General features: G+C 37.5%; 1 protein-coding gene across 1 annotated transcript in view; it reads left to right on the top strand.

Moving 5' to 3' along the window:
• Positions 1–14,483, top strand: part of LOC149813722 (actin-related protein 2/3 complex subunit 1A-like) — a 62,479-nt gene extending 47,996 nt beyond the window's left edge. Inside the window, exons 10-16 of the mRNA XM_089992455.1 lie at positions 9,484–9,565; positions 10,495–10,583; positions 10,693–10,778; positions 10,929–10,992; positions 13,401–13,507; positions 13,624–13,682; positions 14,104–14,483. Coding sequence (XP_089848581.1) covers positions 9,484–9,565; positions 10,495–10,583; positions 10,693–10,778; positions 10,929–10,992; positions 13,401–13,507; positions 13,624–13,682; positions 14,104–14,159 — 543 coding nt within the window. The 3' untranslated portion in view covers positions 14,160–14,483. The remainder of the gene's footprint in view (positions 1–9,483; positions 9,566–10,494; positions 10,584–10,692; positions 10,779–10,928; positions 10,993–13,400; positions 13,508–13,623; positions 13,683–14,103) is intronic.
• Positions 14,484–15,018: the final 535 nt, after the last annotated feature.

Here is a 15,018-nt window from a genome sequence, read left to right as displayed (position 1 = left end):
ACCCCCCCCCCCCCCCTCTCTCGGTCTCTTGTTGGGTGGGCAGGGGAGGGGCTGAGCCTCCCCTGCTCCCTCATTTTTCGGCACAGGAGGGGCCGAGCCCCTCCCCCATCTACCTCTTTTTTTTTGGTCGACAGGGGAGGGGCCGAGCCCCTCCCCCATCTTTTTTTTTTTTGGGTCGACAGGGGAGGGGCCGAGCCCCTCCCCCATCTTTTTTTTTTTGGGTCGACAGGGGAGGGGCCGAGCGCCTCCCCCATCTGTTTTTTTTTTTTGGGTCGACAGGGGAGGGGCCGAGCCCCTCCCCCATCTTTTTTTTTGGGGGTCGACAGGGGAGGGGCCGAGCCCCTCCCCCATCTTTTTTTTTGGGTCGACAGGGGAGGGGCCGAGTCCCTCCCCCATCTTTTTTTTTTGGGTCGACAGGGGAGGGGCCGAGCCCCTCCCCCATCTGTTTTTTTTTTTTGGGTCGACAGGGGAGGGGCCGAGCCCCTCCCCCATCTTTTTTTTTTTTGGGTCGACAGGGGAGGGGCCGAGCCCCTCCCCCATCTGTTTTTTTTTTTTGGGTCGACAGGGGAGGGGCCGAGCCCCTCCCCCATCTTTTTTTTTTGGGGTCGACAGGGGAGGGGCCGAGCCCCTCCCCCATCTGTTTTTTTTTTTGGGGGGGTCGACAGGGGAGGGGCCGAGCCCCTCCCCCATCTTTTTTTTTTTTTGGTCGACAGGGGAGGGGCCGAGCCCCTCCCCCATCTGTTTTTTTTTTTTGGGGGTCGACAGGGGAGGGGCCGAGCCCCCCTCGCTCTCGCTCTCTTGTTGGGTTGGCGGGGGAGAGGCTGAGCCCCCCCTTCTCCCTGTATTTTCGAATTGATTTGAAAATTGTAATGTATTTTTTTTTGTGTTTTCAGGATAAAAATGACGGATAAAGGGAAAGGACTTGCGTCATCCTCATCCCAACATGTGAGTTCTGCTGCTAGTTTTGCTGATAGTTGCAGTGGGATTGATGATGTGGGGCCACTATGGGTACATGTAGATAAACTTGCAAAAACTGGAGAAGGAGGTGGTGGAAACAAAAGATTTCGATGCAAGCTCTGCGAAAAAGATTTTGTTGGGTCTTACACAAGAGTGAAGGCTCATTTGTTGAAGATACCAGGACATGGCATTTCAGCTTGCAGAAAAGTTGATGAGGCAATGCGAAGGCAATACAAGAAAATACAAGAAGAATATGAGAAGAGAAAGGCAATGGCTGATTCTTCTGCACTTAGTGTGCCATTTGCAAGCCACCAAGAAGATGCTGAAAAAAAAGAAAAGTCAATCTAGGAGGTAGAGGAACGATACAAGCAGCATTCAATACATATGGAAGAGAAGAATTGGATAGAAAAGTTGGGAGGTACTTTTATTCTGGTTCACTCCCATTTAATGCGGCTAGAAATCCTTATTGGAAGGATTTAGTAACATCCTTGGCAAATTGTAATTTGAGTGGTTATGTGCCTCCAAGTTCAGAAAAAATACGAACCACACTTCTTGCAGAAGAGAGGGCAAACGTGGAGAGGTTGCTAGAAATTAAAAAATATTCATGGGAGCAAAATGGAGTTTCCATTGTGTCTGATGGATGGACAGATATTCAAAGGCGTCCATTAATCAATTTCATTGCTTGTTCGCTTAGTGGCCCAATATTCTTGAAAGCAGTTGATGCATCTGGGGAATATAAAAATGCAGAGTATTTGAAGGGATTGTTTATAGAAGTGATAAAAGAAGTGGGTGATCAGAAAGTGGTACAAATCATTACAGACAACGCTCCGGTTTGTAAAAGTGCAGCGTTGAGTTTTGAGAGTGAGTACCCTCATATTTTTTGGACTCCCTGTGTAGCACACAGCTTAAATCTAGCCCTAAAGAGCATATGCAACCCCAAAGAAGAAGAAAATTCACAAGCATATGCTTTACGTTCATGGATTGAAGATTTAGAAAGAAATGTCAAAAGCATTAGGAATTTTGTTGTTAACCACCATCGTGCTAATGCTATATTTAATAGGCATTCTGATTTGAAATTGTTGAAGGTCGCTGAAACACGTTTTGCGTCCATCATTGTGATGATGAAGAGGATTAAAAGAGTGAAGAATGCTTTGATTAACATGGTGACTGATGAAAATTGGACATTCTATCGTGTTGATGATGATATGAAGGCTCAAGAAATTAAGAAATTCATTCTTGATGATGAGTTTTGGGACAGAGTGGTATACTTCCTTCAATTTACGCAACCTATTTGGGAAATGTTAAGAGAAGTTGATAAGGATGAGCCCATGCTTCACAGAGTTTATGAAATGTGGGATAATATGATTGAAAAAATACAAGCTATAGTTTTCTTGCATGAAGAAAAAAATCCTGCATTTGATGATTCAGATTTTTTTAATCATATTCATTCAATTTTAGTCAGAAGATGGGATAAGAGCAACACTCATTTGCATTGCATGGCACATTCTCTTAATCCAAAATATTATGCAAATAAGTGGCGGGCTGGTGGTATTGGTCGTGTCCCTCCAAATTTAGACCCAGAGCTATCAAGACATAGAAATATGTGTATGACAAGACTTTTTCCAGAAGCACATCTTCTACATCAAGTCACACAAGAGTTTGGAAAATTTTCATCTTCGAGATTATATGCACCGACATTATTCGCGAGAGAAGAAGATAATATAGATCCTATCACATGGTGGTCAACATTTGGATCGGAAACACCTCTTCTGCAATGTCTTGCATTAAGATTGCTATCGCAGCCTGCTAGTTCATCTTGTTGTGAAAGAAATTGGAGCACATATTCTCAAATCCACAACATGAAGAGAAATAAACTCACCAGCAAGCGTGCAAAGGATTTAGTATATGTTCATTCAAATCTTCGATTACTTTCGCGAAGCAATGATGAATACATGTACTAATTTGCTCTCTTAGTTATTTGATTATTTCTTAGTTTTCATTTAAATATACTTGTATTGTATTTATCATTTTCAAATTGGGTTTATAATGCAGACAAGGAACATCCAAATTTTGGGATGTAAACCCAGAAGAGTGTGACTTCGAGGGAGAACATGAATTCAACGTAACAAACATGGATTTAGCTGAGCCCAGTATTCCTTCTAATGATGCATTTGATGATGAAGAAGAAAATTATTAGCATCCATTACTTCATCAGGATATACTTTGGTATGTAATTTAGTTCTTTTATGCATACTTATTTGATTGATATTTAGGTCGATTTATGTAATTGCTTTACTTATTTGATTGATAATTTGATATTTAGGTTGATATACTGCATGCATGATGAATCATATTATGAGTTTATGACAATGTTTACTGTTAAATGTTAAACTGTTAAAACTTCAAAATTTTATATATATATATATATATTTTTTTTACATTTTTGCCCCTGCCGCACCCCCGCACCCGGGTTTTTTGGAAGTGCCGAATCCCCGCACCCGCACCCGCACCCATGTGACATAGCATATATGTATATGTATATGTATATGTATATGTATACATATATGTGTATATACTTTACTGTAAACCGAAATACCCATCAGGGGTATTTTGGTCATTTTACTCCATAGGCATCAGTCCACTTTATTTCTTTTTTACTTTTTGTCTTTTGCACTTTATTTCTTCAGCCCACTTTATTTCTTTTTTACTTTTGTCTTTTTGCACTTTATTTTTTTGTCCTTTTCACCTTTGCTTTTGTACTTGTGTGTGTTAAAATATTATGTCTCTTTTAACTGTAAACTGAAATATCCATCAGAGGTATTTCAGTCCTTTTACTCGATAGGTGTCAGCCACCCTAATGGGCTAACATTTTTACTTTTTCTTTTTTTATTTACTTTTGCCTTTTACACCTTTTTCTTTTTACACTTTTTTCTTTTTGACTGTTGTGAAAGGGACAGGTCCATATAGCTGTTGGAGCTGCCCCAACAGTCACAAATGTGACCGTTGGGTGCAGCTCTAACAGTCATATTGAGCTGCACCCTGTGGCTTCTTTTTGCATTATAAATAGGCCTTAGTGGCCCTTGTAAACTGATCCTTTTTTGTGAGTGCATATGCAATAACAATGCTTTTGTAAAGCTCCTCTTGGGAACTTATGAATTGAAGTTCATTTTGTTTCATGCTTTTATGCATGTGTATCCGTGCCTTTGTGCACTTGTGAGTGTTCTCCTTTGTGCCTTTGTGCACTCTTTGTATTTCTTGTATTGTGGTGTTACACACAATCTCTTTTTGTAGAGATTTTCACAGTGTTATTGGGACAATTCCATATAGTTAGGGGTGGCAAAATCTGACCAGACCCACCAACCTGCTTCTTAGCCGGGTTAGGGTTTGGTTTAAACGGGTCGACCCGCCTAACCCGTTTATTAAACGGGTCGTGTTTGTGTTAGGGGTATGCCAACCCGTTTGACCCGTTTAATAAACGGGTTATGCGGGCGGGTCAACCCGTTTACACGAACCCGTCAATCGGCAACCCGTTTATATATATTAACTTATCTAACCCTAACTCCTAACTTTACACTTTAGTCACCCACCTAACTCTTTCCTACCTAGCCGCAGCCGAGAGCCTGAGACCTCTCCTCTCCACCTCGTTGCCATCAACGCACAGGCGCATACCACCACCCTCTTCTCTCCTCCCTCTTGTTCCTCCTCTTGGTTTGGCACCCAAGCAAAGCAAGCCCAACGTTTCGTCTCTCCCGCTGAAGGCACCTCATTTTTTGATAAATGGGTCGTGTTCGTGTCGGGTTACCGTGTCGTGTCAGGTTACCCGTTTAATAAATGGGTTGTGTTCGTGTTTGCCACATCCGACCCGTTTAATAAACGGGTCATGTTCGTGTTGAGGTATTCTGACCCGTTAACCCGACCTGCCAACCCGACCCAATTGCCACCCCTACATATAGTTGTTGGAGCTGCCCCAACTCTCACATTGGGTGCAGCCCCAACAGCCATATGGGGCTGCCCCCATGTGCCTCTCTTGTATTATAAATATGCCATCTTAGGCATTGTAAAATGTATCTCTCTTTTGAGTATCCTTATGCAATAACATTTGTTAGACCCTTGTGTGGGTGGTTTCTTTGATTCAATCAAGTATCTACTTGATTGAAAGTGAGTTCTTGCATGTGTATCGGATTCAATCCACTTCATTACATGTCAGTGGTCTCTTTCAAATCTGCATCACAAGCATGTATCCGAGGCCAAAAGATGCATATGTCAGTGGGCTCATGAATAGTTTAGCAGATTAATAAGTAAAAAACTTGGCATTTTTTGTGATATTTTTTGGATGAAAATATCTATGCTTTATCGATTGTGAATTTTATATAGGACTTGCTGGTAATTTTTCATAAGCAACTTGGTGTTTTCCTGTTGGTAAATGCATGAAATGTTATATGTTTACATCCTTTTAATTTGAGGAACATGATTTTTTTTCTTGTACCATATATTGTTGTCAAATAAGTTGCAACATTATTGGAACTGCTCTTCAGCTGATAATAGTTTTGGTGTATCAACTTATTTTTCAGTCAAAAGTAGATGTTGATTTCTGATTAATGTTGATGAGGTTAGCAATTTTTTGAAGGGTTTTTGTTGCTGGAATGTGGCATGCTTCGATTTAATGTTCTACTTTGATCTCTTTTAAGTGTATAAGCATTTATTTATACATATGTTATGTATTTAAATTTATAAATAACATGGAAATCTTTTCATGTTTGTTATCTAAAAAGCCCCTTTATCGCTTTTACACAAGTTTTTATATTCTGGGTTTGCAATTTTTGTGCAGTTCATCAAAGTCAATGCTTTATAATTTCTCTAGAATGTCGTTTTGGTGATTTTAAGATGCCAGCAGAAATTGCTTCGTTGGATATTATGATAATTGTTTTTTATTTCATTAGTGTCACTGTTAACTGCTAAAAATTATATATATATAATATATATATAATATGTATATATATAATATATATATATATACCCTCCCGCACCCAAGTTTTTTTAAAGTGCCGCATCGTCGCACTCGCACTCGCACCTATGTGACATAGGTAATAAGTAAATTGTTGTTTCTATAATTAGCCTATGCTTTCTTTCAACTAAATCATTTTGTTAAGGGGTATAAGGATAAGATTTTTGATGTGATACCGTATTGATCTAGGTAATCTTTAAATTCTTTTGATAAAAACTCTTCCTCTGAATCAGTGCGAAAGATGGAAATATCATTCTTAAATTGATTTTTGACTAAATTATGAAATATTTGAAAATGTGAGAAAACTTCAAACTTATGTTTAAGGAAATAAATCCAAGTGTTTTTTGTAAAATCATCAACAAAAATTACATAATATATAAAACCACCCTTTGATATAACAGGTGCAGGTCCCCACACATTCGAATGTATTGACTCGAGAGGTCGAGAAGAAACAAATGTTCTTTCTTGAAATGGCAATCTTTTCATTTTACCAAGAATACAATTTTCACGTATAAAATTTTCAAAAATACAAAAATTTATCTTTGCAAAAAACTGAATCTTGGACATACTAGGATGATCAAGTTTCTTATGCCATAGATCCAAGTCCAATTTCTAAACATTGCAACAAAGTGTATTTTTGGGTATTTCCAAAAAATCCATGCATTACAAGCCTCCTTCTTTATGGCCTTCCCCAATCTGCTTCCCTGACTGACGATCTTTCACTCAACAACCGCGAGAGAAAAAGGAAACATTATATCCATGGTTAGATAATTGAGAAACAGATAAAAGATTTAAGTTTAGTTTAGGAATATATCTAATTTTTAGAATACAAAATCTTTTTGAGTTTGAGAAATGTTTTCAAATTTTCATATTCCTTTTATCTCAAGAGATGTCCCATCGACGGTGAAAATATTTGACCCACTTGAGCATATCACTATTTAGCCTCGTATAAAAAGAGGCACCTGAGTCAAGAAGCCGAAGAGATTTACCGGGATTGGAGAAGCCGAAGGAAGAGATTGCGGCTTTAGTGGATGAAGATGCTCCTTTCAATAGAGGTTGAAGAGCTTTCATTAATTATGTTAAGGACATGTTTTCAATATATGGTTCACTCGATTGAGGAGGTCTAACAGAGGCAACCTTCTTCTCATAAGGTTTCTTCAATTTAGGACAATATGTTTTTACATGTCCCGATTCACGACAATAGTATCCAATAATTTTCTTTCTTTCATACTCATTGCCTTGCTTCTTATCATTTAACCTTCCATAGTGTGGGAGTTTGTAGGTAAGAACATAGTTTTTCGGTCTAGATACGGCTAGAATCGAGTCATCATCACTCTTAGAGATTATCTTTTTAAGCCTATTTTCTTTCATAATTAATTCTTCTATCGTGTCTTCTATCGAAGGGACTTTCTCTCGATGAAGAATAGCGGATTTGGTGGATTCAAATTTCGATCTTAATTCATTAATAAATTGATAAAAGTGCTCCGCATCTATTTGATTTTGACGAAGTTCTATATTTTTCGGACAATGCTACTTTGGTTTTAGAAACGCCAACTCTTCTCATAATTTGGACAAACTATTATAGTATTTTCTAATGCTTTTGTTCCCTTGAACCTTATTTCATATCTTATCTTGTAAGTTGCACACATATGCAATATCTTTAAAAAAATACATTATCTTAAGATAATCTCATGCATTGTTTGCCTGTTCGAATTTAGTAAGACTTGAGCACTTCTTGATGTCGACGCTACTAATGAGCCAAGACATAACCTTGGCATATCCCATTCTCCATTCCTTTCGCTTTTTCTCATAAGTGGTCATTGTCTTATTTTTCTTAACCTTCGTAAGAGGTACTTCTTTCTCACCTTCTACTTTGGTAAGGATTAGTTTGGGTTTCGGATCGGTCTCATCCACTAATCCCCACAACCCTTTTCCCCATATAAGGTGTTTCATAATTGAAGCCCATGTTATATATTTTGAATCATTGAGCTTAATGGGTTTTATAGTGACATTTTCATTGTCATCTATTTTTATAAGGGTAAAAAAGAAAAGAACAGAGAAAGATGAGAGAAAAGAACGAGAGTAGCAGAGGAAGTCACGAGCACTCTACCACCAAGCAAATGTCATCAATTACAAGCACTTCGAATAGAAATTGCAAGAGAGATTTAACACTTTTAAATTTGGAGTGGCATGCTTCCCAATGTTTCGAAAATAATTTTAGCTTGATCACCACGCTCTGATACCATGTAAGGAAATGAGTTCCTCCGAAGATGTTCACCAAATCACTAAAAGTGAACACTCAAAAGAGTTCCACCAAAATATCACAATGGATAACACAAAGAACCACAAATAGGTTCACTTACAAATACCCACAAAGGGGAACAAGAACAAAAAGATAAAAAAATAAATGTTTTTGTTGATCTCAACACATGCAAGAATCATACATTTTAAGTGGGGCTTGGCCCCATATATATACACAAGAGAAGAGGGCCATAGGGAGTTGTTGGGATCCGAACGGTTCCCTATCTTGACTATTCAACAAGTGTTGACTAGTTCAAATGTAACCAAAAATAAAAAAATCTAACAAGAAAAAAATTCCTAGTTACATTATATATATATATATATACATTTACATTTTTTAACAGTCTTTTGTATAGGAAAAAGCTGAAATAAAGATCTTTATGTTTCTCTTATCAGGACCAAGCACCATACATCTTCTTAATGCAAGTTGCCATGCTCACCTGCCATGTGCAGCTTGATGGAAGAAGTTTGCCCTTGATGGCACTTTTTACTATATTACTATTTCTTACATGTAAATTCATATGATACCCATATATTGAGGGGGATTTTATGTTAGCACCAAGGGCACATTTGCTTCCATTTCTGTGGAAGTGCACGGTGCCCCATGTGTTTCTGTGGAAGTGCACTGGGCGGTCTTCAGACCAGGACATTTGCGTGCATTTCTGTGGAAGTGCACTGGGCGGTCTTCAGACCAGGACATTTGCGTGCATTTCTGTGGAAGTGCACTGGGCAGTCTTCAGACCAGGACATTCTAGGCCCAGCTATTTGGTGGCCTGCATCTCTCTCTCTCTCCTTCCATGCACACATTAACACCACAAATCTGTGGCAGTCTGCTATGTTGTGGGAACTCTTGGAAGTTAGCAGACTTTTCCTGTTGTATTCCTCTTTGCCTTCTTGTTTCATCCCAAACTCTTGTTGCTTGTGTAACATTGACTTTTCGGTTTCTAGTGTTTATCCTGATCAATGTAGTGTTACTCTGATATGTATGAATGCCTACTTTCCTGAATAATATTTTTGTTTTTCTTTCGGTTGTGTATTGGTTTTACCTTTTCCCTCTTATATGTTTTTTTGTCTGATTTCCGTATATTTTCTAAGATTTTTTTTTCTTGTGAATTTATTTTCAATTTTATTTTGATTACTGTTTGGTCATTTAAACCAATGATTGCCAGTTGTGTGTTCTGGCCCTACGTTGTAACTGACTAAATATTTCTGGTGATCAGCAAATCTTGCAGCTAGATCTCTCTTTTAGTTGGGCATTTGGTGTCAAGTGGTCTCCTAGTGGCAATACGCTAGCTTATGTAGGTCAGTTATGTATTTCCTTTCCCTGACAGATCATATACTTTCATCTATGGGTCATCTTTCTGATTCTAGATGTGTTCTTGCTGATCTCTGGCAAGCAATTTTAACAGCACCTGTTCTTGGAATGGAAACAGTGCATGTGGGTGCATTTGTTTGTTTAAATATCATTTTCTTGTGTATGTCATTAAGTTAAGCGCAAAACAGTGGTTTTGTGTGTACGTTGTCTCCTTTCATTGTTATTTCTGAATCTATGATATTTGTATTCTTTAAACTTGTAGCCTGAAACTTTTACCTTTGTTTTCATGGATCATTAATGGCGAATATAGGTGAATATCAATTACTGGAAAATTGGTGCACATGTTCGAAGCATGCTTTTATGAAGAACAATACATATTTATCTATTATGAAACATGCCAACACAGAATGTTCAATGGATGAGCGTATGTTTAGTTTGTTTACCATCCATATGACATGGTTAATGAAATTTGAGAGCATATATGTTTGTTTACTAATAGGGCCATTGGTTGTCTTCTTCTTTTGTTTTAATGCATCAGCTGTCATCTTGGAAAATATATTTATGGGCAAAAAATGTGCATATTATTCCTTCTGCATTGAGGCAAGAATGTGACGTGCATGTTCAACTGAAACTATGAACAGTATATTCTTATATTGTATATTTCACATAACATCCCTATCCCGAGTGTTGCTTAAAGTCGTCCACCATTAATCAGCATAATTTATAGGATGTGCATGATCTGGAAAAGATATTCCTATGGGGAAAATGGAAACTGATGCATTGTATATCTGAGTTGGTACAACTTCACATTTTTCTTGTGTTTGTTTTTTGATGCAAGTAATACTTAATTCGGGTTGATTGGGAATTTGGATGTTAATGATGATCTGATGCCCAGTTGTTTGCTGTCATATTTCAGGTCACAACTCAATGATTTACTTTATTGAAGAAGTTGGTCCAGCTGCATCTGCTCAAACCGTTTCTTTCCGTGATTTGCCTCTTCGTGATGTGGGTCAGCATCCTTCCTTTACTTATGCTGTATATGTAATCTTTTTCAGATGCATATATTGACAACTCTCTTAACAAAAATCTCATTTTGTGCACCTCGATATTCCAGATCCTCTTTATTTCAGAGAGGATGGTTGTTGGTGTGGGATTTGATTGTAACCCCATGATTTTCACAGCAGATAAAAGAGGCATATGGTATGTTATTAGTTTGTTTATTAATCCACCCAAACTATATTTTTGTATGTTGCATAGGTTAAACAAATCTGATTTCTTTTGAAAATGGTGTTGAATTCAAGAAATTTATTCTTGATTTTTTTACTTTTTCTTTTCTATGCTATTTTTAAGGAGCTTTGTCAGATTTCTCGATCAGAGAAAGGTTGCGCCATCAAGCTCAAGATATGGTTCACAGGTTTGTGTGGACTACATGCTTTACAAGTAACTCTTTGATTCTTAGTAGAGATTAGCATGGCATGGAAACCCTTATTTCTTGGGATGAGGGTTCCCTCATTTTGTATGGGAAAACAAGAACAAACATGTGAATCCATGGAATAACTGTTCCATTTGGGGGGGTGTTCCCTATGAAACAGTTCTCCACCTTCTATCTTGGTAAGGCCAAAATTTGTTCTTGTCCTGTTCTAAAATTCCTAGGACCATTTTATAATGGGGTATTCATTGGGCCATGTAATGAACTGGCAATTCAAAATTGTAACTTTAATCAACTCATAAATCAGTTTATCTTTGGTGACTTCAAATTGATACAGTTTGTTTTAGATTCACCACAAACTACTAAGATCAATTTAACATTTAATTTATTTTTTGTTTCTTATTTTATTTTAAAGTCCTATTTTTTACTTTTTCTTTTAAAAGTTTATCATGATTTCCTAAAGGAAAACAACTTTCCAACTTATCCTGAGATTTCCATATTAAGTCAAGGGTTATTTGCAAACACGTATCTTTTTTCTTTAATTCAAATTCATACCTAAAAATCTTATAAACAAAAGTGTGACCCAGATTTCCTATACCAAAATAGTTGTTGAGGTAAGTTCCGTTAAATAGTGTCTTCTCCTTTTCATAGAGGTTTCAGGTCTGCCTTTGAAATTATTAAAATGACAAATTCACTATTCAACTTAACAATCCAAAATGTTCTTCAGAGCTCTCATAAATCTTGCAAATTGATTGTACCCTTATGATTAGAACCTCATGAAAGCACTTGACTGTAATTGCTGGAGGGGCTGGAGAAACCTTTTTTGTTGTGTATATTAAAAAAAAAAGTTTGCCTCCTACTTTTTGGATGGTCCACAAAGTAAGCTGCAATCTCCTTATAAACACCTTTGCAAACCATGGTCCTTATCTTCAACCCTCACCGTATGAAGATTTTGGCAGACCTTTGAAAATGTTCACTAGCCATCCACCCTCCCAACAACCGTGGAATTGATTTGTCTTTCAGCACCTAATTCTTACTGTAGGGTCCATGGTGACAGGCTCCGACAAGTATTGTATCAGAAGGTTTTCTGATTAAGAAGGTAAAATTGTTTAAGAGAGAGACTTGATGAGGGTAATTAATTAATTATTAACTATGGCTAATGTTTTGATCCATGTCACGAAATGGCACGGAAATAAACACAAAAAACATACAAGAAAAACCTCACTACAACACTCATGCACACACACACTCGATATACATCCATCCTCTCTTTTAAACACACATACATGTAATGAAACAAGCGGAAATAATGAACAACCACAAGTCCACAAAGGGACAATACAAAGAGCCAATCAATGGCAAACACAAGAGCAGAAGTGCATACAAAAGCTACTAAGGGCAATCACAAGAATATAAAAAATAGAATATTTATTATTATCAAATGCTTAAGAAAAAGCATTAAGAACAAACGGGTTTTTTTTACCCCTTTATATATGCTACATGGGTCATATGGCTATAAATATACAAAATTGAAAAATACTTATTCTAACCCTAAGTATTCATTTAAGTATACTTAATATAAATACTAAATACCTAGTAGGTATACCAAAGGTATACCTAGAAAACAAAATGGATACAAAGGATAACAAATACAAAGAAAGCACTGATAAGTATACCTAAGTATACCTCGGCAACTAAACCACAATATTAAATTTATCTTAACAATAGCTACAATGGGTATGCATGTGGATAAGCTAACAAAAAACCAGGTTTAATTTAAAGGTTTCCTGAATATAAAATTGAATTATGAAAGAAAACTAGGTTAGTTTGTTGTGAATAGCCCTTGAATCAATATGAAACCCTATAATAGCAAATCTTCAACTGGAAAAGGATAGTACAATTACCACCTAGCAGACACAATAAAGTGGTTATTTTCTTCATTTTTTAATGGGCAGAACCATGGATATACACCACTGGCGTGAACATAATGCAAGTGCAGCAGATCCTACATTCTTAAACTTGGTCTTTAATGGTTGCTAAATGGAGAAACCAAAAATTGTTGAGATAGCTTCCGACTTTGTAGACCACATACTTTAGCTTTTGCAGAAGTCTGACTCTGAAGTGTTGCTGAATAAATCCCAAAGTCTAAACCCTTTGATGATTTTTAATTACTCCAGTGTTTTCTTTTTCTTGGATTGTCATTTCTTATTCTACCTTGTTCTTCCTAGTAATTGGGTGGTTGATTACGGTATTTGGGTGTTGAGATTTGCACCATCATAGCCAGGGTACCGTGGGTTTTGATTTCATGCTTGCTAGTGAGAAATTTTACTGGTTGTATGGTTTTTTATAGTAACCAATTTTGCTCCCGGTTTGGGCTTCATTCTGTTTCACAGTTTTCCGAGGCTTTTGGAAAATTCTATGGTCAATCAAAACACAGTGCAAGCAGTGATGCAGTTGAACCATCAAGACCTCGAGGAGGCGCCCATGAAAACTGCATCAAGTATGTCTTTTCACCATATGTTCTATTGCTAGCCTGAAATTGGTTCTTTATATTTGTCTGGAAAAACTTGTTCTTTTCTTTATAAACTTCTGGTTTGACATTCTATTCTTTTATAGCTGTATCGTGCCGTCGCAAAAAGATGGAGAGAGCACTGTGAAACGATTCAGCACTTCAGGTATTGCAATCATTTGACATACAAAGTAGTCAAAATCACCTGTTCTAAAATTTTGGAATGTATTCAGCTTGAAGCCTTGCTTAGGCTCCGACTGATCAAGAGCTCAATTCAGCTGCCATCTGAGCCAGTTTACGTCCTGGCCAACCTTTTTCTGATTTGTTCTGAACCAGACCTATGTCACACGGATATGGCTGTGGATTCGGGGATACAGTTATTTTTATGAAGTTTTCAATATGACTAGTTTACAAAGGGATACGATACGAGGGCCAAAATGGAGTATCTATGTGACATAGAACCAGACCCTGGTCAGAGCCTGTCAAGTGGAGCCTTCGGAACGTTGATTCCAAGGGCCGAAAGGTCATATAGATTGATGATACATGTCATGTCCCTTTCAAGTGATCAATTTACCAATTTTTTACAGGATTGGATGGGAAAATAGTAATCTGGGAGTTGAAGGAAGGGGAAATCGTTGCTTGATGATGGCAGATGGTGATAGGCATGCAACTGCCAAACCGCGTAGCGTCTGGCTGCTTCTATTTAAGAAAACCACACTCATGTTGGCAAGCCCCCTTTTTCATTCCCCTTGGTATCATTAAGAATCTACAGTTGTCATGCAATCTGTTAGGGGATTTTGATTTTTTTCAATGGTATCTCTTGTAATTTTTGTTTCTGTTACTGCCTCCGTAATTTTATCGGTATGTAGTTTTGGCCCTTAGTGAACCTCTTTTGTAGCTAATGCAATGGAGTAGCTTCTAGCATTGACATTGGATGTGAAAGAGAGAGAAAGACCTTAGATTTGCATATTATCTGTATCTGATGCGGGAGCTCTTTCGTAAACTTTATTCTTCCATTTGCCAAAAAAAAAACGTCTGTTTTGGCTTTTAGCTCAAGGGGAAACCCCCATCCTTAGCCCCCCCCCAAAAAAAAAAAAAAATCACTGACCACATTCGTTGGCCAAACCCAATGTTGTTAGTATCGGAATCAGACTCGTATTGTTTTTTCAAAAAAAACTGAATCAGGCTGCATCGTATCAGACCTGTATCGATCGGAATCAGGTTAATTTAAAAACTATTTTGTAAGAAATTCATAAGATGGAAAAGGGGCTTTAAAAAAGCAGCAAAATTTAGAAAAATATAAAATCACAAAAATCAGAATAAATTTTTTAAAACAAAATAGTTCAGATAAATATAAAATAAACAGTTTTTGACGTAAAGTAAACAATAAGAAAATAGAGGCTGGCTCTGGCCTCTGCTCACCGGCAGCATATTGCTGCAGATAAGACAGCCTCGCTGGCTGCCAGCAAGAGCCGGCACCGGGGAGAGAGAGGGGTTACCAG

This window comes from Nuphar pumila, chromosome 16 (genome assembly GCF_984573655.1).
Source record: "Nuphar pumila chromosome 16, dmNupPumi1.hap1.1, whole genome shotgun sequence".
NCBI classification, from domain to species: Eukaryota; Viridiplantae; Streptophyta; class Magnoliopsida; order Nymphaeales; family Nymphaeaceae; genus Nuphar; species Nuphar pumila.
The sequence above is the reverse complement of the archived record's forward strand: the minus strand, read 5'-3'. Positions and strand labels throughout refer to the sequence as shown.